Here is a 26,402-nt window from a genome sequence, read left to right as displayed (position 1 = left end):
GAAACCTTTCCCTTTGACCCTTCCCCTTCCACGAGGTTTTCCCCTCTCTTACAGACCTCTGTATCCTATCCTGGTCTCAGCAGAGCACTCATCCCATCAGAATCATGAGCATGATTTACTCACCTGTGCGAAGGTGGCCACTGGGCTAGATTCCCGACGTACTTTCCTGCTTTGTAACCATCACAACTACCCTCGTTGACAGGTGTTCCTGTCCCTGTTAATCTGCCTCAAATCGGTTAGTATGTTGGGGACCCCACTCGTTGCTTACTCTCTAGAAAGAGCACGTGCTCTTTCTACAGTCAGTATGCGTGCAAAAGCGGTCATATCTTGGGTGCTCAAGTAAAACGTGCTGACAGATTAGAAGATACCTACAACTGTTTGCTGCCAGTAAAGAAATAGATGCTTTTAGAAAAGCATTACTCGACCGGAGCTTTTCTATACCAACTTGTTCAGCCAGATAATATCCAGTGGCCCCAGCTTCAAAAGAAACCAGTACACACAAGAGTGACCGCACAAAGGCGCGGGAACCAACAGCAAGATAACTGCCAAGGCGGCAAGCCAGCACCCTACCCTGCGCCCGTCTCCTGCAACTTTGGAGGGCCACCGTTACTTCTCACCCTCCTGAGGACACTGGTAGAAAGGAAACAGATTTAATCTCTAGTGAGTCAATCCCCCCAAGTCCGCTGAAGGCGTCACTGAATGAAAAACGTCTTAGTCGAGGCTAAATACACTTGCTGTAAATTGCTGGAAGAAACGATTTTATTTGTCCTGCATCCCTTCCCAGCCAATCCCAACAGAAAAGATTACAATGAATTCCCTGGTTATGTTTTAATATTGAAATTTCATCCGAAAACAGCCCTTTTAGTTTTCTACCTATATAGGACAGTCTTCATAGTACAGTGCCAAGCACTGAGCAAGGGCTCCAAAACAAACAAAAAACCTTATTATTATTGGCACACAAATTCCTGCAACCAATAATTATTTCATAACATGCACCAGACACTAAACTGGGCTTAAGCTCTAAGGAAGAGCAGGACCCTCCATACACAGATCTTTTGGTCAAAAGACTATTGTTTCGGTTAACTATGGCGCTTCCTAGTCGCCAAGGGAAGTCCATGAACACCCAGGAACCCAGTATTAAGAAAATATTCCTTTTCATGGGCCTTCAGTAAGACGCAGTGGCTCTCCTAGCGAGTTGAACCCATTCTATGTGTTCAGTTATATTATTGTCGGGAAAGGCCCCTTTAATACGCGGGCCATTTCTTGCAAACGGGCAGTTCGCAGTGTTTCGCCGGGCCCTGGGCGCACGCTGGCCCCTCTCCGGGGAAACCCAGACGCCTCCCCGGCCCTACACGCCCAGGTACCGCTCCCCTCGCTCTGCGTTCAGGACGCGTGCCCGGCCAGGCGGGGAGGCAGGCAGCCCGCGGCTCGGGCCGGGGAGACGCACGCGCGGCGCCCACGTCCGGTGGCGCGGCGTCGGATGCTGCGGGGGTATCGAGAAGGATCTGGAAGAATCCGGCTAGACCGGGGGGGGGGGGGGGGGGGAGGGAGAGGCCGAGAGAACGAGCGGCGGGGGCGGGGGCTGGCTCCCGAGTCCGAGGGTCTCGGGGCCGGGGCGGGGCTAGGCGGCTGGCGGGAGGAACGAACCAGAAACCACCTTCCGCAGAAGCGCCCTGAGCGCCAGAGCCTGAACCCGCTCGGCCGCCGGCGCCTCTAGAAAGTTCTCCCCCCACGTCCCTCGCGGCCGCCCGGCTCCTCCCAGCCCCTCCCTCCGAGGCGGTGGGACCAATCGCTCACCCGGCCGCCCACGACCCCACCTCCTCCTCCGCCCGCGCCCGCGCAGAGAGGTGCGCGAGCCCCGACCCGCCGCCCGCACCGCCGCGCACACCCCGCCGCCCGCTGCCCGAGAAACGGCGTGATGACCGCCGAGGAGACGAAGACGGCCGAGAGCGGAGCGCAGTCGGCGCCGCTGCCCCTCGAAGGGGTGGACATCAGCCCCAAGCAGGATGAAGGGGTGCTTAAGGTAAGAGGCGGGGGGCGCCCCGGGGAGGCGGAGGCGGCGGTAGTCGGGCACCGGGAGCGCCCCAGCATCTGCCCGGGGCTCGGGCAGCCGCCTCTGCAGCCTCCCGGCCGGCCGTTAAGCAGGCCGTGCAGCCGTGGCCCTGCGCATCGCCTTCCTAGCCAGGCCGCCGGTTCAGGGCGGGAGGGCTGCTACACGCTCGGAAGGGGAACATCTGGGCTGAGGCTCCCCAGGCCTGGGAAGGGTCCCGGAGCGCAGCGCCTGCTCTGGCTGCGGCATGCGCCGGGAGGGGCGCGGCGGGGGGCGGACGCGCTCGCGCGGGGGCCCCGGCGGCGTGCACCGCCCCACTGCGATCTGCGACCCGCGGCCGGCTCCTTCCCGGCCGCCGCTGCCGCCAGGGAGTTCCCCCCGCCACCCCGGCCTCCTGCGCCTCCGGGGTGCGGAGCTCGCCGACCCCGGCAGTTAAACATTAGCCAGGACGCGAACGGGGTCCCGGGAGTTATTGCCTGGCCCGCGCGGGTCTTTGTGCGACTTGGCGCGCGGTCCTGGCGTCCTCCGCCCTCTGGTCACCCCTTTCCTGAAGGCTGGGACCCGGCTAGGTCACCCGCTCGGCCATGCTGTCCCCCTCCCCCCCCCACCCCGGTGCATGCCGGGACCTGTAGTTCACCCCGCCTCGGCCCCCACATCGCACCCCACCCCACTCCACCCCCGGCCCGGGGCCTTACTGAGCGCGGAGTGCGGGACTGGGAGGAGGTGCTTTGGTTGGGGGCCCTAAACAGTGTTACGGCCGGAGGAGCCAGGGAGGGGTCTGGGAGCCAGGCAGCAGGGCGTCTTGACCCAGGTCCGGCCGCGGTTCGGAGCAGGTTCTGCGCTGTCCAGGATGGCGAAATCCTAGCCTGGCTTCTCTGGTATCCTCACCCAGACTTTCTGCTCCTCTTGGCTTCCCGCAGCTCAGCCCACGTGTGCGTGTGGCCAGGGCAGGTTGGAGACCCCGAGGAGCTGCTTAGCCGTTTCAGAAACGCACCTGGCTGCTCTCCTAGTGGGCACGCGGGCTTCCAGGGAGACCTATTTACCCTTTTCATTCTCCACGCCTTCCCTTTCACTTTTCTGTTTACTCAAGCCCATGTCCGTTGCATCGTGGGAGCTTTCCCTTAGAGGGTAACTTGCACACTTAACCAGGTAGACCACCTTTTTATAAACACCAAAGAGAAGCAGGTTCTTCTAAACACTGGGACATATTCTAGCCCTGACTTCAAGGACTGCAGTAGCCTACCAGTCAGGAACCCTCAAGTCCCAGGTCAGAGCCTAGGGCCTGCTCAAGGACCCTTGGCTCACTTGTAAGCTGGTGGTTGCTCTTAGCTCTCCTGGACTTTCTGGTTTCCCTCTTCTCTCTCTAAACCAGACCTGATTGGATGACTGGCGTTTAGGAAGCATGAGGAAGTGTAGCGTAAATACTTTCCCCTTTGCTGCTGATAATTATTCAGTGTTTTACTGGTTTAGTCCTGTAACCACTCTGATAGGGTTTATCATCACTACTTTACAAATATGGTCAGTTTAGAGAGTTAAAGTGACTTCTGTAAGATCGTAACAGCAAAAATGATCTCAGGTGTTTTGTCTCCAGTGTTTCAAACCAAGTTATGTCATGGTCCAAGAAAGGGAGGTCAGTTTAATTCTAGCCAAACCCCACAGCAGTCATTTGATGATGGGTTTGTTGAGTTACTTACAAGGAGGCAGAGGAGACCATTTACATTCTGGCCAGAGGCATGCGAACATTCATGGTTCCTCTCTGTGTCCATCCCCAGGGACTCACCTTCTCTCCTTCCCTTCCTTCCAGGTCATCAAGCGAGAGGGCACGGGCACGGAGACACCCATGATCGGGGACCGTGTCTTTGTCCACTACACAGGCTGGCTGCTCGATGGCACCAAGTTCGACTCCAGCCTGGACCGCAAGGACAGGTTCTCCTTCGACCTGGGGAAAGGTGGGCATGGTTAGCAGGCTCTCAGGACCAGGGTGTGTGTGCTGTCACAAACAGAAACCGTATTCTCAGAAGCTTAAACACGGAACAGTTTATTACAGTTCTTTTTTTATTTCCACTGTCCTGAAACTCTATTGATTTTTTAATCTGTCATTGCCTTGATCACCTCTGAAAACCTTGCTTCCTTTTCCAGGGTGGACTGCCTTGTTTTCTTGAACCTCTTTGCTTCAGAGTTGAATGATTTTTCTTTTTTCTTTTTTTTTTTTTTTTTTTGAGAGGTCTGAGACCTGATACCATTTATCGCAACCAGATTTTCTACCTTCTTGGTCCTATTTCTAAATAGTACCCAGCTTCCCTTTGGGCATGGGACAGTAAGTCTCTCAGGCCACTGTTTGAACCCAGAGGGAGATCCCTGCCAAAGAGGACCTGTTTCTTCTCTGTACCTACAGGGGAGGTCATCAAGGCTTGGGATATCGCCGTGGCGACCATGAGGGTGGGTGAAGTGTGCCACATCACCTGCAAGCCGGAGTACGCCTACGGCTTGGCGGGCAGCCCCCCGAAGATCCCTCCCAACGCCACGCTTGTGTTTGAGGTGAGTGTCCGGCCACAGAGGGCCAGGCAGAGAGCCAGCCTTATCTCAGCCCAGGGTCTGGCTGCCCTCCAGCCCTTCCTGCTGCCTGGAGACAATGTAGCCAAGGCTGAGGGCCTGCCCTGGGGAGGGAAGACATGGAGTGCGCCTCTCCTACTGCTTCTACCAGAGAACTGTCAGTGGGCAGGTTTTAGTTGGGGAGAGGTGGCTGCGAGCCCCTCTTTCAGACTTGAAGCAGCGGGGTGAGGGCTTTGAGGCCTGTTCACCTCAAGAGGGATACTCAGAGGGAGGTGGACCAAAACGAAGGAATTGGGAGGTCACAGGCTACATGCAGTCATGACTGACAGTGCAGAACATTGGTGCCCTAGAAATAAGATGCGGGCAGAGATGCTTCTCGCGTGGGTCGAGGTAAGGGGCAAGCCTTTGCTGAGAAGGTGAAACTTCACTGTGTTAAGACTCAAAAATGGTTGAGCCCTACGCACTGGAGGCTCGGAGAATGTTGGAAAGACTGGTGAGAGGTGTTGGGTTATTTCTAATGCCTGTCGGATGGAGCTTGTCTGGCAGCTGAATTAGGACCTTTTGGAACATGTGCCTGTTCTATAGAGCAGTCATTGAGGAGACTGATACCAAGGTCAAGACCAGGGCCGCTCCTGAGAACTTAGCCACTTGGTCCATTCCTGGTGTGGCTGCCTGTGCCGTCAGACCTGCTCTGGTCCTTACCGGGGACGCTTGTGAGTGATGCTCTGGCCCTTCCCAGGGACACTTGTGAGTGAGAGGGGAGCATGGATCCTTAGACCTTGTCCCACAGGTGGAGCTGTTCGAGTTCAAGGGTGAGGACCTGACAGAAGAGGAAGACGGCGGGATCATCAGGAGAACACGGACGCGGGGGGAGGGCTATGCCAAGCCCAACGAAGGCGCCATTGTGGAGGGTGAGGCCCACAATCTGGGATTCCCACTCGGGTTCCGCTGTGTAGGGCCTGGGTGGCTTTGGGCAGGTCCATGCCTTTCCCTGATCCAGCTTTCTAATCTGTAAAGTGAGGGATTGAACCACATTCTCTTAACATCTGTCCATCTGAGAATGCAGAAGGGCATCTGGGGAGTAGGAAGGGACAGGGCTGGGGGTGGCTGGGGGTGGCTGGTGCATCCCTTAGTCACCAGCCCACTCAAATCCAGTGCGTTGTCTGTCTTCCACGCCAGTTGCACTGGAAGGGTACTTCAAGGACCAGATGTTTGACCAGCGGGAGCTCCGCTTTGAGATTGGCGAGGGGGAGAGCATGGATCTGCCCTGTGGTCTGGAGAAAGCCATCCAGCGCATGGAAAAAGGAGAACATTCCATTGTATATCTCAAGCCCAGGTGAGGCCAGCTCTGGCCCAGGTGTGGGCAGTCTGTAGAGCAGGTCGGCAAACTGAGGTCAGATAGCCTTGTCCAGGTGAGTCGTAGAGCCGGCCTGTGTTGTATAGCCAGTTGTGTCCTCCCCTGCCAGCCATCACTGTGTGCTGGGCACCCCGCACACACACCGTCAGGACCTCTGTTGTACTCAGGAGTGTGGCCACAGTCACCCACGTCTTTTTGAATCAAAACCTTATCTCTTCAGTTACAGCTGCGGCAGATTGCCTTTTCAAGCCCAAGGTTTTCGTCTCCTGTTAATTGACTCAGTCGTTACTAATGTTTGTTGAAACACACCTATTATGTGCTAGACACAGTGCAGAAAATTCCTGGGTGTTCAGAGACATTGTTCCCACCTTCTAATGGCTCTCTTCTCAGGGAGATAATCATGCCAGTGTGTAATGTGAGTTATTAGAACGATGTGTAAGACGTCAGAGCTCAACTAACTGTGTGAAGAAGCAGCATCAGGGAAGATTTTGCCAAGCATGGAAGTTTGCACCAAGACCAAAGGGATGGAGGGTACTTTGCAGGAAACCTTTTAAGTGTGAAGCAAGAAACGACTTGGTGTTTTCTTGCCCCTACAGCTATGCTTTCGGCAGCACTGGGAAGGAGAAGTTCCAGATCCCACCAAATGCTGAGCTGAAGTATGAAATACATCTCAAGAGTTTTGAGAAGGTGAGTTCGTTCAGGGTCTTCCTACCTCACCTTGGACGTAACTCCTTGGGGCGGCTGACAGCTTGTTGTTCTCCTTTGGGGTATGGCAGGCCAAGGAGTCCTGGGAGATGAGTTCAGAGGAGAAGCTGGAGCAGAGCACCATAGTGAAGGAGCGAGGCACTGTGTACTTCAAGGTGAGCCCCCAGCAAGGCCCTCAGACACTCCCAGGGCGGGCTCTGCCACGAGACAGCGGGGTTTCTGCCAGGAAGTAGACAGGCTGGCACCTGCAGCTGTCACCAAGTGGATCTGGGCTGGCTGGTCGGGGGTGGGGGGTGGGGCAGGGGTCATGACTCTCATGCCCCTGGGTCACTGGTGTCCACGGGCTGTGATAGCCTGGGGCCGCCGAGCCTGTGCTGGGAGCCTGAGCCTGCCCCTCCGCCTCTCGTAGGAAGGCAAGTACAAGCAAGCTGTGCTGCAGTACAAGAAGATTGTGTCCTGGCTGGAGTACGAGTCCAGCTTCTCTGATGAGGACGCAGAGAAGGCGCAGGCCCTTCGGCTGGCCTCCCACCTCAACCTGGCCATGTGTCATCTGAAGCTACAAGCCTTCTCTGCTGCCATTGAAAACTGCAACAAGGTGAGGCTCCTTAGGGGGGTGAGGGCGGTGTGCCCAGGCCAGGCTGGGTGAGTTCCCGGTGTGCCTGAAACTTGGCCTTGGGGACTAGGGCAGGGGAGGCAGGATGGAGCTGTGGGGCTCGGAGGTGGAGGCCCAGAGGCAGCAATGTGGGAAGCAAGCGGGTTTTTGGCTTAGTTAAGGGCGGGGACGAGGGCACAGAGGCGAGTAGAAGCACTGGTTGGAGGAACCAGTTCAGCATTCTCCCCTCCTGGCCCTCTGCCTCTCCCCCCTGTACCCGCTTTATTCTGAAGGCGGATGGGTTTCCTTGGAGGTCCAGTGGTTAGGACTCTGTGTTTCTATCACAGAGGGCATGGATCCCTGGTTGGGGAACTAAGCTATGAGCTGCATGGTTCCCCTGCCCCCCAGAAAGAGAAGAGTGTGTTAGCGTCCCAGGTAGTTTTCATCTGAAGAGCCGTCTTCCTGTGCACCTCCTGGACTAAACGAGGCGCCTTCCCAGCCTTGGGTCCTTTCCACGTGGTGCCCAAGACCTGTTCATTTGGGGTGGGGCCCCATCTCCCCGGCAGTGACTTGAGAGGATCTGAGACTGCTGCTGCTTCCTCTGTGTGTCTTAGGCCCTGGAACTAGACAGCAACAACGAGAAAGGCCTCTTCCGCCGGGGAGAGGCCCACCTGGCAGTGAATGACTTTGATTTGGCACGGGCTGACTTCCAGAAGGTTCTCCAGCTCTACCCCAGCAACAAGGCGGCCAAGGCCCAGCTGGTCGTGTGCCAGCAGCGCATCCGCAAGCAGCTTGAGAAAGAGAAGAAGCTCTACGCCAACATGTTTGAGAGGCTGGCTGAGGAGGAGAACAAGGTGTGAGGATGGGCAGGGTGGACGGGAGGCGGCATCACCTGGTCCCTGCCAATCTGTGTGTGTCCCTGAGTGTGTGTCCATGTGTGTGTGTGTGCCCACTCAGGCCCTGGGGGTTGGGAGCTGGATGTTCTGTTGTGCTTCCTGCCCTGTATCCTCTGTGCCCATTAGTAAACACAGGTTTAAGAACCTGAGGCTTAAACAGGTGATGGTTAGATTCAAAGTGCACAGAAGGGCACGTAGTAAAAAGGCTGCAAGGCAGGCAGTGCTCCCGGGCGACAGGCAGCAGGTGCTGCCTCCTACTAGTACCTTGTGCTTTTTGGACGTCACACCTGAAGCTCATTTTACATCAGTGTGCAAAAGAGCTCACATAGTATTTCACTGAGTGGGTGTATCGTATCTTATTTACCCTGTTCCCTGCTTCTTGGTCTCTCAGTGTCCTAAACCTGCACTAACAGAAATATGATGCAAACCACATTTCTAATTTTAAGTTCCTAGTAGCTCTGTTTAAAAACAAGTAAAATAGGTGGTTAGTTTTAAATATTTAATTGACCCAAGGTATCTAAATATTTTAACACGTAGCACTTTTAAGTTGCTGGGGCAAGGCTAGTTTTTTTCCCCCAGACTGAGGCTTGAAAATCCAATGTGTATATTAAACTAGCTTGAACTAGCTATATTTGAAGTGTTCAATGCCCTGCCGTGGACAAGTTCAGTTTTCCATAGTATTGCAATAAATGATGCGAGTCCCTGATTCTGTACATGCATGCACAGGTGTGTCGTTGGTCTCTGTAATTCTGTTGGAAGTTGCTGTGTACTATTTTTTATGTGGGGTGCGTGTTTTGGGTACAGACTCCGTGGCGTCATTGTGCAAGGAGATCACTTGGGTACAGGCAGGTGAGTAGGGACCTGGAGTGACAGTCACCTTTCTCGTCAGGGGCGAGGGCCAAATGAGAACTGGCGTTGACGCCCTGCCTTTCTTCCCTTCTCACAGGCCAAGGCCGCAGTGGCTGCAGGAGACCAGCCGGCTGACGCTGAGATGAGGGACGAGCCGAAGAATGACGTGGCTGGGGTCCAGCCTCAGGTGGAGGCGGAAGCATAGCCTTGCCCCAGCCCTGTCCCATGGCTGCCTGCCTGCCCCCCAACCCTACTCCACCCTGTTAGTTTTGTACAAACTGAAGAATTTTGAGTGAATTAGACCTTTATTTTTCTATCTGGTTGGATGGTGGCTTTGGGGGAAGGGAGAGAAGAGCAGGCTGGGGGGTGGGGGGGTCATTTTAGGTGGTGTCACCCCTCCCCACACCCCCATTCCACGTGAATGAATGTCCCTCCACACGCACACTCATCAGAATGTTAATTTATTTTGCTTCCTGTTTGCTGCGTCCGTTTCTCAGACAGTAGAAGGGGCGAGTGGTAGGGATGTGAGGTCCGACAAGAAGGCAGGGTGGACAGGGAGACTCCTCCTGGGCAGCCACTTCCCTTCCTCCCTCCTCCCGGTCCGTTTCCAAACACGCGGCCTCCATGTGGGTGCTAGGGGCATGGGAAAACCACTGCTGTGCCCGTTACCTCCGCTCCCTTCCTCCTCAGCCCAGGTGTTGTGGCTGATGCTGTCTTCTGGTGTCATGGTGACCACCCTTGTACCCCCTCCTGTCAGTGTCCCTTCTCAGCCAGGTCGCATCCCCACCCCCTCAGCCTCTTCTCTGCACGTTGCTGAAGGTTCAGGCTTGCCTCAAGTTCCGTGCTTGAGCAATAAAGTGGAAACACTAAAAACCTGGGCAGCCCTTTCTCTGTTTGGCCTCAGGGTGGGTGTGGGCAGCTGCGCCGTTGGGGCAAAGCTAAGGGAGCCACCCACTTTGTGCCCAGCCCCACCTGCAGTGCAGCAGACTTGTGGTGCAGCGGTCCAGGAGGGCCTGCTGGGCACCACACGGACTACAGCAGGGCCTGCACTGAAGGCCTAGCCAGGGGTTCCCCACAGCCCTCCCTGCAGCAGCCTGGCAGGTTTTAGTAGTTGTGGTTTTTCTTTTCCTAACTGCTTAGGAAAATATACAAACATCTAAACTTCTGGGACCAAACTTCTGAGTTTGCTTTGAGGTTAGATGTATTGGCTTCTGCCTAAGCGATTCAGTAGAGAGTTGAAGCTTTCTTGGCTTCCTTGCAGAGTGAGTCCCCTGGTGTCAGCAACCTGTCACCCTGTACACAAGGGAACAGGGAGGAATAGTCATGAAGCCTGACAGCACCGACAGCCGCTTGGGCCCACTCCCCAGCTTGTTGCTTGGCCTCAGTGGGGGGGGGGAAGCTTGTGATGCTTTCTCGCTGTGCTTTGACCCATGGCTTCTGCAGCATTCCAAAGCTCTGGGAGAAGCCAAGGGGCACAAGGGAGGCATCACACATCTTGTCCAGATGCTCGGACTGTGAGCCAGAGCCCGTGTGCCTTTGTGTGGGCTGCCAGTCCTTCCTGCACTGTGGTACAGGTAACCTGCCCGCCACGCGCCTGTACAGTTACTTCCAGGACTTTTCTCCATCCTTTGTCACCATGCAGGACTCACTTCTGTGTGGAAAAGTTCACTAAGCCATAGAGCACAGCTGCTGCTGGAGCCAGAACGAAAATTCGCCTGTTCTCTCCCAGCACCTCTGCTTGCTCTCGCTGGGGTCACAGCAACGCCCTGGGCTTAGGGTTTGTGTCCTGGTCTCACAGCCCATGGTACAGATAACCCTCAGTAAGCACTTCTGATGTAAACCCAGCCCTAAACCAAGAGCCTCACACGGATTAACTTGGATCCTTGAAACCATCCCACAGAAAGAGGCATTGCCCTGGATTACAAGTGAGGAAACCAAGGTTCAGAACCTGAATGGAAAGAAGGTCTGCCTGGAATGTGAGATGACCTCTTAACCAAATCCAGAGTGGCCTGAGGTTCATGAAACCTTAGGCAAGTTGAACCTCTCTGCTCATCTGCAAAAATGGAGATTAGAAAAAAAAACAAAAACGTGTGAGGGTCCTTCCACCTCTGGGTGCTTCTGCAGGATTCTAAGAATTTGAAACAACTGGAAAAGAAAAACTGCACTCAGGTAGAACACTGAAGTGGACAAATTCTGGTCTATGTAACATTAAAACTGTCTTCTGAGGATGTTTTACTAAAGCAGTCAGAAGCCTTTAGAGATAAATGCACCTCCTACTCCATTCTGCTCTGGGTCAGCTGCGAGTGCGCCTGCCAGGCAGCTGCACCCTCCTCACCAATGCCTAAATCTTTCCATGCTGAGAATGTGGAGTAGACAGAACCAGTAGCAACCAGGCCTGAGCAGTTCCTGCAGAGTTAAAGTGGTCTCTGGAAAATTTTTAATGGGGTTTATCTTGTTCTAGTGCTGGTCTGAACATCACGTTCTAGAAATTTTATCTCCTGAGTATCTGCAGTCCTGGTTCCAGCAGCCTCCTTCCAGCATTGCCGTGGGCCCCCCACCCACCTGTGGTCCCATGAAAGGCACCCTAGTGTTCCCTTGAGCACCAGGGACCCTGCGTGGGAGATAAATCTCTACAGGCTTAAGCCCCAACCATGCCTTCCCAGTCCATCTGGGCTGCAGGTCACCCCAAGGGCCAGGGCCAGCCTGCCCTCCCAGCGGTGGTACACTGGACTCCCCTTCACACCAGTCTGCAAGAGAGGCTCAACTGTGTCCACTATTTCAGTTGGAAAAAGAACAGATGAAGGAAAGACATTTTTGGCAGGACTAGTAACAAGGAGTCCCCTTTCAGGAAACTATTGCTTGAAAATCAAGAATTACACAGTGGAACCTTTGATGCCTTACTCCTGTCTTAAAGACCAGCCTCCGCTGTCCCTGACCACCTGTGCTTGCAAAGTTGCTTCAGTCGTGTCCGACTCTGTGAGCCACGGGATTCTCCAGGCAAGAATACTAGAGTGGATTGTCATGTCCTCCTCCAGGGGATCTTCCTGACCCAGGGACTGAACCCATGTCTTTTTACATCTGCATTGGCAGGCAGGTTCTTTACCACTAGCGCCACCTGGGAAGCCTGACCACCTGAGCCCTCCTCAAAGCCAGGTAACCCTCAGGTGGAAATGGCAGTGGGCTCAGGGCAGTGCTGAGAAAAGCCAACATAGAAAAGCCCTGTTCTCTTTCTGGAAATCGTTACGCTGGCTTTACCACCTGAGTTCCCCAGCTGCTTGCCAACCTCTGATGTGGATGCACCAACAATCCTTAATTCTGAAAGGTAACAAAACCTTATTTAGCATGTAATGAACAACACTAAATACACTGCTTTGGGAGGCAAACAGAATGTTAAAGATTTACAAAGTGGTTCAAAGGAGGAATGACCAAGAAAAATCAGGGCCTTTTTGAATTCCAAGAGTTCCCTGACTAGAGGTGAGGACCAGTCATACCTGTCCCCCCATCCGAGACACACACATTTCTTGAGATCTCCAGTCTCAGGTTCCATGGTGAGAAGTGCCTCACACAGAATGTCGTTCTGGGTTTGGTTTTGTTTTGTTTTTCTTTTTGAGGTGAAATTCACATAGTTTTATCCATTCAAAAGGAACAATTCTGTGGCACTTACTCCAATTACAAAACTGCACGACCACCTCGATCCAGCTCTAAACATGTTCACCATTCTTTGCCCATTTCCTCACGTTTGGTCTTCAGTGACAAGAACTCTTCGTCCTTCAGTTAACAGGCAGAAGAATCTTGAACGGAAAAGGCAATGGCACCCCCCTCCAGTACTCTTGCCTGGAAAATCCCATGGACAGAGGAGCCTGGTAGGCTGCAGTCCATGGGGTCACGAAGAGTCAGACACCACTGAGCAAATTCACTTTCACTTTTCACTTTTATGCATTGGAGAAGGAAATGGCAACCCACTCCAGTGTTCTTGCCTGGAGAATCCCAGGGACGGCAGAGCCTGGTGGGCTGCCATCTATGGGGTTGCACAGAGTCGGACACAACTGAAGTGACTTAGCAGCAGCAGCAGTCTTGAACAGACAGCAGCCCAGACAGGTTCTGAGAGCAAAGCCTTCCTGAGCTGGGGGTCCTAATAGGGCCAGACCTGTGGTGGTGGGGGGACTCGGAGTAACCACCTCTCTCAGAGCACAGCTGCCTGCACTGTTATTCTGCCTAAACTCTAGGTCAGGTCAAGTCTGAGGGACAGGTTTCTGTGTTTCGGGGCCCTAGAACCGTCTGTGTGCTAAGGCGCATCATGAGTCAGACTGGTGGGAGTCTCACACAGCCCACTGGAAGCTCTGGCCATGCCCTCGGAAGGGTGAGTGGCTCTGGGTCTCACAGGAAGAGATTTCTTGAAAGGTCCTGTCTCTTACTGAGCATCTTAGGTCCACACTCTGAACAGGACAACCCATGTCTACTTGGGGAGAAAGAAGTGAACAATCTCCAGGGGAAATGCTTCCCGCTTAACACACCTCCCCTTGCCCTGCTATTAGCAGGTTTCTACCGAAGCTATTGTTTGGTTATTGGTTTGTAGAGAATATGCCACCCACACGAACACCACATCCAAGTCATCTGACCAACAACAAGGCCTGGTTAGGCAGCACTAGGGAGGAAGCCAAAACCCACGCTGAGAGTGCTTGGCCTAAAGGAGCTGAGCTCTAGATGGTGCCAGTAGAGACCCACCAATCATCTCCCCAGAAAGGGCCAAGAACAGGAGTCTCCTGTGGAGTCAGGGCTCTCCTTGTGGAGCCAGGCCTCTGTCCGCAAGGCTCTGCAATGCCGAGGCCTGTGTTCCACTCACTGTGACTGTAACACTTGGTGCAGTTCAAAGTAACTGATGCAGAAGGGAGAGGCGTGGCAGGGGTGGGGTGGGGGTGCAGGCACTGATTCATGCCTTACTTCCCAGAGACCTATCTTTCCTTCCTTTCTAACTTTATTTGGCTCTCTTGACAAAAGCCAAGAGGCAATGAATCCAAGTTGTAATCACAGTAATATGACCTTCATGACATGACAGAGCAAACAAAAACAGGCACCCTGGCAGAGACAGGTCAAGAACAATAAGCCCAAGTGATGAGGAAGATAAACCAAGGTCCTGTGGGTGCTGGGTCAGGGTACCATTTCAGAGAGCTAGATCAGGTCAGGGCACTGGGTGACTGAGGTGAGGTGATCCTCAAGTATTTTGTCCCAGGTTATTTATTATTTTACTATTTCACTGAAAGAGCTGGGGAAAAAAACAATGAAGTCATACATACAGTGAAAAACACAATTCAAAACTAAGTTTACATTCAGATAGAAATGTTTTGAAACTGGTTGTTTTTCTGCCCCTTAAACCTGGTGGACGCTTGGGACTGGAGCCAGGATGCGAGGACGGAGATGTGGCAGAGCCAGGTGAGGCAGCACACGCGCCCGCCATAAAGGAGGTGGGCTTACAGCACCAGGTACATGTGATGCTCCTTGGAAGGAAAGCTGTCACCAGCCCAGACAGCATGTTAAAAAGCAGAGACATTACTTTGCCAATAAAGGTCCGTCTGGTCAGAACTATGTTTCTTCCAGTAGTCATGTATGGATGTGGGGTTTCGACTATAAAGAAAGCTGAGTGCTGAAGAATTGATGCTTTCGTGGTATTGGAGAAAACTCGAGAGTCCAAGGGACTCTGGGACTTCAAGGCGATCCAACCAGTCCATCCTAGGGGAAATCAGTCCTGAATATTCACTGGAAGGACTGATGCTGAAGCTGAAACTCTGGTACTCTGGCCACCTGATGCGAAGAACTGACCCACTGGAAAAGACCCTGCTCCTGGGAAAGACTGGGGGTGGGAGAAGGGGACGACGGAGGATGAGATGGTTGGATGGCATCACCGACTCAATGGACATGAGTTTGAATAAACTCCAGAGTTGGTGATGGACAGCGAGGCCTGGCGTGCTACAGTCCATGGGGTCGCATAGAGTCGATACAACTGAGTGCTGAACTGAACTGATATGCGTGTGACCCAGGGCCTTTTGCATGGACTTTGCGTGAAACAGAAACCTGAGGGCACTGTGCCCAGCATTTGTCCAGACTGCCTCCTCTTGCTGTTCTGACCAGCTGCTCCCTGTCCTCATCTAATGAGCCATGAGAGCCACAGCACCTCTAGGACAAAAGGTGCCAAGCCTCCCCAGCTCCCGGGGCTTTCTTCTGCTGTGTCAGATGATTCCACTTCTTCATATAAGTCCCTAAGTTGTGTCTGACTCTGTCACTCCTATGGACTGTAGCCTGCCATGCTCCTCTGTCCATGGAACGTCCCAGGCAAGAATACTGGAGTGGGTTGCCATTTCCTCCTCCAGGGGATCTTCCCAACCCAGGGATCGAACCTGCATCAGCTGCATTGGCAGGCGGATTCTATATCACTGAGCCACCAGGGTAAGGTAGATGTCCTTATTTTTACAATGTTAACTCCTGAAAAACTCATGTGTATATTAGTCTGGGCCTGCAGGCCTAAATCTGAAAACCCACTGAGCACCTGCAGAATCTCACAAATAATACTTTTGATGCTCTGATGAGGCCCAAAGAAAGGCTGCACTGGAAGCCTTCCTTCAACATGGAAGGTTTCACTCCAAGTCTAGACATGATGGGGACGACCCATTTACACTACAGATGGAGGCCCCTGAGGAGGGCAAGAGCTTTGTGCTGGAGGGCCAGACCAGACCCAGAATCCCAGCGACCCTGATTTCTAGCCTGAGGACTTTTCTGGGAACTCTGGCAGTCAATGACAGGATGTGGGTTTTTGCTCAAACAATTCTGCTTTGACTCACGTCCATCACTTTCTGCCTTGCTATTTTATCTTGCTGAACCTGTTTTTTTCAATAAAAGATCTGCAATAGGCAGACAAGCTCACATGCACTACTTACATGAGATAATATACGTGCAATGTGCCTTACAAGTGATTTTCAAACTTTTACCTACAGAGCACACCCACCGTGGAAAAAAAATTTATTTACATAATAAGCCTGTATTCACATGTGTGTGGTCAGTCGCATCTGACTCTTTTCGACCCCATGGAGTGTACCCAGCCAGGCTCCTCTGTCCACTTAATTTCCCAGGCAAGAATACCACAGCGGGTTGCCACTGCCTCCTCCAGGGGATCTTCACAACACATGGATCCAACAGGTGTCTCCTGCAACTCACGCATTGGCAGGCAGATTCTTTACCACTGCGCCACCTGGGAAGCCCTATATACATGCATCAATATACACAATTGAAACAAAGGTTTCACAGAAATAATACTTACCTTACTACTTGAGATTACTTGGCTTTTTCTATTTCATATTTTAAAAAGCTGGTCCGGTTCACTACCCTCATTTCAAGACTACTAAAGGGATGTTACAGTTCTGTTTTTTTAAAAAAAACATTGTTGGAAACCACAGAGTCGTTGGTTATTACAGTTATGATTCTCAGGGATGGTCTAGGGGCTAGGAATCTTCACTGCCAGGGCAACAAAGCACGAGGTCAAGGTTATTAGGTCAGGCCCTCGAGAGCCCTGTTGTCAAGGAAACGACTCAGCCCCGCCAGCTTCGGCCAACTGGTACAGGCCACAACCTGCGGAGAAGAGGAGTGGCCCGAAGCCCTGTCACTCAACTCAAGCTCGGGAGCCCCGCCCCCACGCCCGGCGCGCCCGGAAGGCCTGCCCCCTCGCCGAGGTTTAGCGAGGTAGGCCGCGATTGGAGGTTCAGGCGTTGACGAAGCTTTCCGCTTTGGGTGGCTTTTCCACTCGGGCGGCTGTCGAGAGGGGCTCGGGGAACACTTAGCGGGGCTCCACCGTCCCTGAGCCCTCGGAAGTGCGATGAGGTCGGTTAGCTACGTACAGCGCGTAGCCCTAGAGTTCAGCGGGAGCCTCTTCCCACACGCCATCTGCCTCGGAGACGTTGACAACGACACGGTCAGTGCATGCGCACTGGAGACGCAGTCGTCTGCGCACGCGGGGCGGGGCCAGGGGCGGGGGAGATGGCCGGCGCCTGCGTGCTGCGTGGGAGTGGACGGCGTGCCCTGCAGGCCCGGCGGTGCGGCCCGCGTGCGGGCGCACGGGCGCTAGGAGAAATGGACTGGGAGGGGCCGTGTGGGCAGCTATGGTGCGCTGCGTCCTGGCTGCGTTGGTCCGGAGCCCTGGTCCGGTGTCTTTTTAGGGGCTCACGTAACGGGTCTGCTGCGTGGTTCAATGACTTGTGTTCAGGAGGAACCAATAAACTGCGTGGCCGGCTTCCCCGCCCTTCCGTAGCCCGCTTCCCTTTCAGAGCCTCGGAAAATAAACACGGAGCGCGCGTGCGGCTCCTCAGGAGCACCTGCCGCCCGACCCGGCCTGGCCCGGCCCACCGGACGGCTTTAGGCGCCTGGCCGGCCATCCTTGGCTTGAGTTACAAGCTCAGTGTCCATCTCCCTTTTCTCCCCTTCCTTTTCCCGTCGTTAAAGTGTGTTAATATCAATAGAACAGGCCCGAACCGAGTCTGGTGCTCAGTGAAGGCTCAGGGATGCCTCAGTGTTGTCGTTAGTGTTGGATTGTGGTCCGAGGATTCCGAAATTCTGGGGAATTCAAAAGTGGACAGAACACTCCCACTGCGCGATAGTCACAATAATAGAGAAATGTCACGAGCCCATTGATTAAAATGTGTCAAGCGTTCTAGGGTGGGGGCATCGAAGGGGGCCGTGGCTGTTGAGGGTGCGGGACGCTTTTTTCCCACAATCTCTATTTCACAGTCTAAATGCAAAGCACATTGTTGCTCTCCTCTGGCTACCTGCGTCCATCCTCACCTCCCTGTTCTATGCTCTTTTCCCTGGGAATACAGTCAGTTCAGTTCAGTTCAGTCGCTCAAGTCGTGTCCGACTCTTTGCGACCCCATGAAAATCGCAGCACGCCAGGCCTCCCTGTCCATCACCAACTCCCGGAGTTCACTCAAACTCACGTCCATCGAGTCGGTGATCCAGCCATCTCATCCTCTGTCGTCCCCTTCTCCTCCTACCCCCAATCCCTCCCAGCATCAGGGTCTTTTCCAATGAGTCAACTCTTCGCATGAGGTGGCCAAAGTACTGGAGTTTCAGCTTTAGCATCATTCCTTCCAAAGAACACCCAGGGCTGATCTCCTTTAGAATGGACTTGGTTGGATCTCCTTGCAGTCCAAGGGACTCTCAGGAGTCTTCTCCAACACCACAGTTCAAAAGCATCAATTCTTTGGCGCTCAGCTTTCTTCACAGTCCAACTCTCACATCCATACCTGACTACTGGAAAAAGCATAGCCTTGACTAGATGGACATTTGTTGACAAAGTAACGTCTGTGCTTTTGAATATGCTATCTAGGTTGGTCATAACTTTCCTTCCAAGGAGTAAGCGTCTTTTAATTTCATGGCTACAGTCACCATCTGCAGTGATTTTGGAGCCCCCAAAATAAAGTCTGACACTGTTTCCACTGTTTCCCCATCTATTTCCCATGAAGTGATGGGACCAGATGCCATGATCTTCGTTTTCTGAATATTGAGCTTTAAGTCAACTTTTTCACTCTCCTCTTTCGCTTTCATCAAGAGGCTTTTTTAGTTTCTCTTCACTTTCTGCCATAGAGCTAAAACATCCCACCACTCACCCCCACGCCATCCCACCCCGCCCCAGCCTCCTTTGCCCTGTGATGGGAAAGGTATTTTGAGGCCTCTTTGCTCTACCTCCTCTAGGGAGGAAAAAGTTATTCTCGTAAATTTGTATTATGTTTTCTGGGCTTTTGCGTTTCTTCATATACTAAGCAGTATAATTTTATGAGAAAATCAAGGGAGGCATTTTAGGGTAGTAAATTACCGAAGTGACTCTAGAGATAGTCATTTTCCATTTTATCCGATCGTCTTCTTTGTTTAAAAGGGAAGATTATATGCCTTTTCTCATAGCTTCAGTGTCACTTTTTTTTTAATTAAATTGTACTTTTCTAACTGCATTGCACACTCAGTTCTGCAATATTAGGTATATTATACTACCCTTAAAAAAAAAGTTGTAAGCTCCATAATGACAGGAATTTTTAATCTTTTTTTCCACTGCTGTATTCCCTTCCTACACCTATAGTGCCTGGTGCATAATTAACACTCAATAAATGTTTGTTGACTAAATGAGGAGAGTTGTTAAGAAAGGCAGATGTTATCATGTATCTCCAGGCAATTTGAGGGGCTTTGCCTGTTATCAACAAATGTAATTAAAAGAAGGGCAAGTAGGTGAGGTAGTTGGCTAGTGATGGGATGTGATCCATTCAGCCTGCATGAGTGTGCATAGACATTTTGTAACTGGTGCTCCAGGCCAATCTTTGGAGATTCCAGGCCAGAAAAAAGACTTTTATTTCATCCTGATAAACCATTCACCTAAAGTTTTTTGCAAGTGATTTATTTCCTGCTAAGAGGGAGAAGCCAGGGATAGAATACACACCCACTCAGAGAGAACTCCCTTCCTTCCTGTTAGCATTTCTGAGTGAGGCTGTGCTCTGCAGCTTGGTTCTGTAGTGCCACCGAGTGACCTCCAGAGGCCGGGGCCAGGATGGACTGCAGAGGAGCGCTCATGCTGGGGAGCAGGTGCGCTACCCTGGAGGGGTCCCCTTCCAGGACGCCTGCTGTGGCCTGGGTTCTGCCCGCTGAGTGGCACCTGCTTGCTCACTGCACTTAACCACACTGCTCTGTGAGTCTCATCCCTGCCTCTGTGCCCTTGCTGATTGAGGTCCTTCTCAGCAGTTGTTAACTGCAAGTCTGTGGCATCTGTCTTTGGATCCCCACCAAAGATTTTTCCCTGAGAAAGAACTAAAGGGCTGGCTGGGCATTCTCTTTGATTCTGATTTTTCTTTGTTTCTTAAAAAAAATTCTAATTTGTCTATTAACGGAATTACCTGGCAGTCCAGTGGTTAAAACTTGGCGTTTCCACTGCAAGGGGCACAGGTTTGATTTTCTAGTCCAGAAACTAAAAGATTGCTCATGTTTCACCACATGGCGAAAATAAAAAATCTCTTGAGAAAATAGTATTCATATGAGGACAGGAAGGGGTGTTAGATGTCCCTCTAAGGGAGAATCTTGAAACGACATCTGGAAATAGGTTTGTGGAGCCAGTTGGTTTTCATGGTATCCCCTTGAAAGGGCAGCCAGCCTTTGGGGAACCTCTGGGAAAGGAAGGCCCAAGTGTAAATGGTGAAGAGGCTCCAGACCCTCCTGGGAGCTTAGCCACCACTTGAAGGCACTAGAGGCCCAGTACTCAGATGCTGCCCCTCAGGCACCTCCACCCGCCTTGTGTTCCCTCAGAGGTACCAATATCAAAAGGTCTTGTTCCTAGAGGAGGGAGTGCCCCAGAGCCACCACTGTTTTTATTTGGCCTCTGATTAAATATGAACTCTGAAGGTAAATTCCCCAAGTGTGTTAGTCACTCAGTCATGTCTGACTCTTTGTGACCCCATGGACTCTAGCCTACCAGGCTCCTCTGTCCATGGGATTCTCCAGGCAAGAATATTGGAGTGGGTTGCCGTTCTCTTCTTCAGGGGATCTTCCTGAACCCAAATCTCCTGCAGGGCAGGCAGATTCTTTACCATCTGAGCCACCAGGGAAGCCCTAAATCCCCCCAAAGTTGCATATGTAGCGTTGTTTTCAAAACTTGTCCCAGGCATCAGGGTGAATTAGAAGAGCCAAAGGCAGGCAGGTAGGGCATTAAGCTGTTCAGATGTCAGGCTCTTCTGAGATACTTCGCAGGTTCTGTATTGCCCCTCCTCTGAGCTGCCCTGCTCTCAAAGCCCACACACCCCTGCCTGGAAATAAACTGGGAAACCATGGTTGTGTTGGTCTCAAAATATCTGTGATAAAGTCGATGAAGATACAGATTGAGGTCTTGTGGTTTCTGCAGGGTGGGTCGAGCCTAGAAGGCCTTGCATGGCTCAGCAGGACCCCAGCCTAACCCTCTCTTCTCTCTCCATTTGAAGTTAAATGAACTGGTGGTGGGGGACACCAGCGGAAAGCTGTCAGTGTATAAGAATGATGATAGCCGGCCGTGGCTCACCTGCTCCTGCCAGGGAATGGTCAGTATTCAACCCTGGGTCCCTCCTGTCCAGGCACTGTCGAAGCTGGGGGCCCCCACCCAGCTCCCCAGCGTGTGCTCGGCCACCAGCTCCTGGTTCAGGGCTCACTTGAGTCAGCGAGGGAAGCCCCCAGGCGTAGCTCTCCCAGCTGTCACACATGGGCGCACACGTGCACAGCTGGGCTTGTTTTCATCTTATGTGATGGAATGACTCTCTTAGTACTCATGGATCTGCATAGGTTGCCTGTTGGTATGAAGTACAGTAGAAAACAGGGGCGGTCATTTGATTATGTCTAGAAACGGGTAGTCTGGCTCCCTTGATACATGCAGTTTTTGTTTTGTTTGAGCCCAAGTTGTCTTCGCTGCTTTAGGTCCACATACTGCTCTCTGGCTCGCAGGACCCGAGCATGGTAACAGGATTAGCACAGCCCCTTGACGCGGGCCGTGTGCACACACTTTCAGCGAATGACAGGGTCGCAGGGAGGTCAGGGAGCACTGGGGTCCCTAGGCGTGTCCCCCGAGCCCCTCTCTATTCTCTTGCAGCTCACTTGCGTTGGGGTTGGAGACGTATGTAATAAAGGAAAGGTAAGAAGCCCAGGGGCCCGCGGGCTTCTCTCAGCCCACCCCCGATTCCCATGCTCTGACCACCAGCCCCCTCCTCTGCCTCGTCTCACCCAGAACCTGGTGGTGGCTGTGAGTGCCGAGGGCTGGTTTCACTTGTGTGACCTGACGCCTGCCAAGTCCCTGGATGGTTCCGGGCACCACGAGACCCATGGTGGAGAGGAGCAGCGCCCAGTCTTCAAGCAGCACATCCCTGCCAACACCAAGGTCATGCTGATCAGCGACATCGGTGGGCATGGCTGTGTTTGCAGGCAGCTGGGGAGTAGGAGTTGGGGCAGCAGAGCAGAGGTCAAGGGACCAGGGGGTCATCAGTATTCATCTGGGCGGTTGTTATGCGTTTAACACCGAGTTACTGCATTCCTGTCATAAGCCAGACATTGTCCTGGGCACTGTGGTTGCAGTAGTGAATAAAACAAAGATCATGGCCCTCTTGGATGTTTACAAGGTAGGGGTAAAAAATAAGCAATAGAAATGGGGTAAGAAAAATAGTATAATATAACACTCGAAGTTATAGAGGAAATACATCAAGAAAGGGGCTGGAGGGTGTTGAGGGAGAGGTGGCTGTTCTGAGAGGAGTTGTCAGGGAAGTCCCTGCTGGGAGGGGTCATCTGAGCAACAGGTCAGGGTTGAGGGGAGTAAGCCCTCAAGGTCAAGGTCAGGGATGCAGGGCGGGTACTTGGGCTGTCTGGAGGGCGTTGGTAGGGATATGGGTGCATCAAGGCACTGGAGTCGTGTATCCAGGGAAGAGATGACAGGCCCCATGAGGCAGCTGCCTGGTTCTGGATGCGAGGGAGGGCAGAGGAGTGGGTCCCAGGCTCCAGGGGTTGGGTGGCGGCTCAGCAGGTGGGCCCGAGGTTGAACCTGATTAAAAAGTGCTGGTGCTGGAAAGGTGGGGAGAGTGTGCTGGCAGGACTCAGCTGACTAAGGCAGACATGGCTCCAAACCCGCCTTATTTTCTGTATGTGCAGATGGTGATGGCCGTTGCGAGCTGGTGGTAGGCTACACAGACCGCGTGGTCCGGGCTTTCCGCTGGGAAGACCTGGGCGACGGCGCCGAGCACCCGATGGGGCAGCTGGTGTCGCTCAAGAAGTGGATGCTGGAGGGTCAGGTGAGCAGCTGAGGCTGGACTGCAGCCCAAGAGTGGGGAGGGGCTCCCTCCTTCAGGGGACTTGGGGACAAGGCGCAGGCAGGAGGAAGGGAAAATCAACCTGGGACCGAGACCCAGAGGAGTTCGCTTCCAGTGAGAGTCTTAGCGGAGACTGTGGGTAACAGGCAGATAGGAAAGGCCACTGTGCTGAGTTAAGGGTGTGACAGTGTGGTGTGTTGTGGCGGGTGGTCCCTGTGGACTCTGCCCTTCCCCTGCTGCTGTCCTTGAAGGCTAAGGACATGTCCCAGGGCTCCCACCCTACTGTCCCAGCCTCTGCAGGCTCCCCCTTCCCTTCCCTCCCCAGCCCCCTGTAAGCCCCCATCCTCTGCTGCAGGTGGACAGTCTCTCAGTGACTCCAGGGCCCCTGGGTGTTCCTGAACTGATGGTGTCTCAGCCAGGCTGTGCTTATGCGATTCTGCTGTGTACCTGGAACAAGGAGCCTGGGGCGCCCCCCACCTCTGAGGGACCCATGGAGGGCACTCGGTAAGGGGTGTGTGGGTCTGTGGACAGTGGGGTGCCTGGCACTGAGGTGGGCGCCCAGGGCCGTGGGCGGGTCTGCAGTTGGCAAGCTGTGTCGGCCGATTCTCCGCACCAGCACCAGAGCCCCATTAAGGAAGATTGTTCTGGGGCCAGGGAGTCCCTGCCATGAATTAATGGCAACTGAGGAGGTTCCGGGGTTCCAGCTTGGCAGCTCCGCGCTCTCTCCCGCTCTCTCGACATTCTCCCTGGGCCAGGCGGGCTGGGCTGTCAAATCTCCAAGCTGGTTCACACCCTGGAAGCTCGTACAGAGATGAGCCCAAGGGGTTGGGAGAACCAGGTTCTCTTGGGCTCCCACTTAGCGCCACCCCCACCCACTTCCCCACAGGGAGACCCCGGCCGCCCGGGATGTCGTGTTGCACCAGACCTCCGGCCGCATCCACAACAAAAATGTCTCCACTCACCTCATCGGCAACATCAAGCGAGGTGGGGGTGGCGGGGGCAGGGTGGGGCAGCAGGTGCAGGGGTGAGTGGGGAGGACGGGAGGAGGGGAGGTGCGGGGCCTCCCTCTGTCTCTAGCCGTCCTACTCCACCCTCAGTGCCGGCTCTGATCTCACCTTTCCTTCTTCTGGTCCTTCCCCCCACCCCCCACCCCAAACCCCTCCCCACCTAGGCCACAGCCCCAACAGCAGTGCCTCTGGCCTCTTTGCTCTCTGCACCCTGGATGGTGAGTCCCTCGGGTCAGCCGCGGGCCGTGCGGGGTGGGCAGTCATGTGCCTGGGTATCTGCGCAGAGATGGGGTCCCCAGCTGGCCTGCCTCTCCCTCCAGGGACCCTGAAGCTCATGGAGGAGGCGGACAGGCTGCTGTGGTCGGTGCAGGTGGACCACCAGCTCTTTGCCCTTGAGAAACTGGACGTCACGGTAAGCGGAACCTGGGGGAGGGGGGCAGCCCCCTCCTCCTCGGGCACCTTCAGTGGGGCCGCTCTCCCTCCACAGCCAAGTCTGCCCTCCTCTTAGGGCTCCCTGGAGAGGCCCAACCCCCCTGAAGTGAGCAGCACCCCCACAGGAGGCCTCTCTCAGAGGCTCCCAGCGCCCCCTACATCCGTTGTCTGGCCTTTTCCAGGGCAACGGGCATGAGGAGGTGGTCGCCTGTGCCTGGGACGGCCAGACGTACATCATCGACCACAACCGCACCGTCGTCCGCTTCCAGGTGGACGAGAACATCCGCGCCTTCTGTGCAGGTGGGACCCTGCCCTGTGCCCAGCACACCTGCCCCTCGCTCCAGTGACCTGGGGAGAGGGGCCATCACCCAAGAGAAGCTGCCCGTGTTCCCCGAGGCTGCCACTGAGACAGGAACTTGGCAAACACCCCCTGGGACGCCGTCCTGCCAGGGTGTCACTCCATGTCTGGAACGGACCAGATGTCTTACTGTTTTCCTTGCTTTACTGAGTTCCCAACAGAGTAGAAACAGAAAGGGGCCTTCAGTGCTCTGCTCAGCGTCTGTGGGTGGCTGCAAACTGCTGACACAAACACCCATGGGGCCTGAGCCTCCCAACCTTGTCTCCCCATCCCCGACCCCCCAGGCCTGTATGCCTGCAAAGACAGCCACAACAGCCCCTGCCTCGTGTACGTCACGTTCAACCAGAAGATCTATGTGTACTGGGAGGTGCAGTTGGAGCGGATGGAGTCCACCAACCTGCTCAAAGTGCTGGAGGCCCAGCCGGAGTTCCGGGAGCTGCTGGGAGAGCTGGGCGTGGGTGAGCCCCGGGATTGGCGGGGCTGCTGGGAGAGCTGGATGTGGGTGAGCCCTGGGGCCCGTGGCTGCTGGCTCCCTGTGGCACAGGTCCCAGCAGACCCACCAGCCTCCGTCTCACCCTCAGATCCTGATGAGCTGTCCGCCACTCGCGCCCTGCTTCACCAAACCCTCTACCATCCAGACCAGCCTCCACAGTGCGCCCCTGCAGGCCCCCAGGACCCCACCTAGCTGGACCGGCTTCCTGGCAGAACAAGGAGCCTTCTGAACCTCCCCGCCGCCCCCCACCCCCAGCTATCTGGCATCTGGAAGACAGGGAGTGCACATTACAGGGGAAGGATGGCGGCACCCTTGGGTGCTGGGGACTGTAGACCTCCTGGCCGTCTTGGTGAAGGAAGAGACAAGCTGCCCCTCTGCCCATTTCCTTGTGTACCTCACCCGTCCCGTCAGCAGGCACTGCCCCTTCCCAGAGCCCCCCACTCCTGTTGTTTGTGAGGAGTGTCTACACAGGGGCCCCTACTTGTGGGACCCCAACTTGAAAGGAAACCAGGCTTTGGGGCCAGAAGAGTGAGGGCAGTGAGGGCCCAGGCCCCACAAGTTCTGTCTCCTGCAGCCCCGGGCGACTGACTTTACATTCCTGTAACATTCCTGTTACAGGGATGGCGAACCGCAGATCTTCCACCATGGTGGGGTTACGCCCTCATTAACCCGTCATAGGTTGAAAGTATCGTTAAGGGGAAAATGCATTTCCCATACCCCACCTGCTGAACATCACGGCTTAGCTTTCTCTGTGTTAACTGTGCTCCAAGCACTTATATCAGCCTGCAGTCAGACACAGTCACCTAAAGCAAGCCTCTTTTGTAATAGTGTCATTACAAAAGTGTTAGAATAAAGTGGGTGTCTCGTGATTTACTAAATACTGTACTGAAAGTGAGAAACACAGTGGTGACTGTGGGTACAGAATGGTTGTATGTTGGTTGTTCACGCTCATGATTTTAAAATCTGATGTGGGTTTTCGATCCCAACAACAATCAGAATGGTACCCAGTGCTCTTTATATCCCTTCTGCTTTGGCTTCCTCTGCTCCGAGTCAGTGGTTTTCACATTGCAGGTTGCTTGACCATGCACATGTGTGTGCTGAGGGCAAAGTAGAACGTCCCTACCGTGTGTGAGCTGTGTGCAGAGGAAGTGGAAAACCTGTACTCTCAATTACGCTGACCCCAGCCAGAAGGTCACCCTGGGGGAAGGTCCACACTCGTATTTCCTTCTGTGTGGGAGTAAAGGCAGCGCAATCATGTAGGGTACTAGAAGCAGAGAA

General features: G+C 54.0%; 2 protein-coding genes and 1 long non-coding RNA gene across 6 annotated transcripts; 2 read left to right on the top strand and 1 right to left on the bottom strand.

Moving 5' to 3' along the window:
- The first annotated feature begins 1,272 nt into the window (after positions 1 to 1,272).
- Positions 1,273 to 9,875, top strand: FKBP4 (FKBP prolyl isomerase 4). 2 transcript variants are annotated; one of them, XM_069581536.1, is made up of 11 exons: positions 1,273 to 1,360; positions 1,667 to 2,023; positions 3,855 to 3,999; positions 4,446 to 4,588; positions 5,394 to 5,514; positions 5,783 to 5,939; positions 6,557 to 6,647; positions 6,737 to 6,820; positions 7,075 to 7,260; positions 7,872 to 8,111; positions 9,100 to 9,875. In XM_069581536.1, the coding sequence occupies exons 2-11, from the start codon at positions 1,919 to 1,921 to the stop codon at positions 9,205 to 9,207; spliced, it is 1,380 nt and encodes a 459-aa protein (XP_069437637.1). In that variant the 5' UTR covers positions 1,273 to 1,360; positions 1,667 to 1,918; the 3' UTR covers positions 9,208 to 9,875. The 2 variants fall into 2 exon arrangements, with proteins under 2 accessions (XP_069437637.1, XP_069437636.1); XM_069581535.1 differs by lacking the exon at positions 1,273 to 1,360 and having other exon boundaries at positions 1,441 to 2,023.
- Positions 9,876 to 14,221: 4,346 nt separating this feature from the next.
- Positions 14,222 to 16,973, bottom strand: LOC138436054 (uncharacterized). The gene is made up of 2 exons (XR_011255324.1): positions 16,312 to 16,973; positions 14,222 to 14,850 (listed from the first exon to the last, which is right to left on the bottom strand). It is a non-coding gene; the product is annotated as an uncharacterized lncRNA (long non-coding RNA).
- Positions 16,689 to 26,002, top strand: ITFG2 (integrin alpha FG-GAP repeat containing 2). Of its 3 annotated transcripts, XM_069581537.1 has the most exons (12): positions 16,689 to 16,959; positions 20,993 to 21,088; positions 21,631 to 21,672; positions 21,766 to 21,937; positions 22,677 to 22,816; positions 23,190 to 23,338; positions 23,721 to 23,818; positions 24,006 to 24,059; positions 24,162 to 24,253; positions 24,456 to 24,573; positions 24,916 to 25,089; positions 25,213 to 26,002. In XM_069581537.1, the coding sequence occupies exons 1-12, from the start codon at positions 16,864 to 16,866 to the stop codon at positions 25,314 to 25,316; spliced, it is 1,335 nt and encodes a 444-aa protein (XP_069437638.1). In that variant the 5' UTR covers positions 16,689 to 16,863; the 3' UTR covers positions 25,317 to 26,002. The 3 variants fall into 3 exon arrangements, with proteins under 3 accessions (XP_069437638.1, XP_069437639.1, XP_069437640.1); XM_069581538.1 differs by lacking the exon at positions 21,631 to 21,672 and having other exon boundaries at positions 16,692 to 16,959; XM_069581539.1 differs by lacking the exons at positions 20,993 to 21,088; positions 21,631 to 21,672 and having other exon boundaries at positions 16,707 to 16,959.
- The last annotated feature ends 400 nt before the right edge of the window (positions 26,003 to 26,402 follow it).

The sequence above is a fragment of the Ovis canadensis genome, chromosome 3, assembly GCF_042477335.2.
Source record: "Ovis canadensis isolate MfBH-ARS-UI-01 breed Bighorn chromosome 3, ARS-UI_OviCan_v2, whole genome shotgun sequence".
NCBI lineage: Eukaryota > Metazoa > Chordata > Mammalia > Artiodactyla > Bovidae > Ovis > Ovis canadensis.
This window is presented reverse-complemented; position numbering and strand designations above follow the sequence as displayed.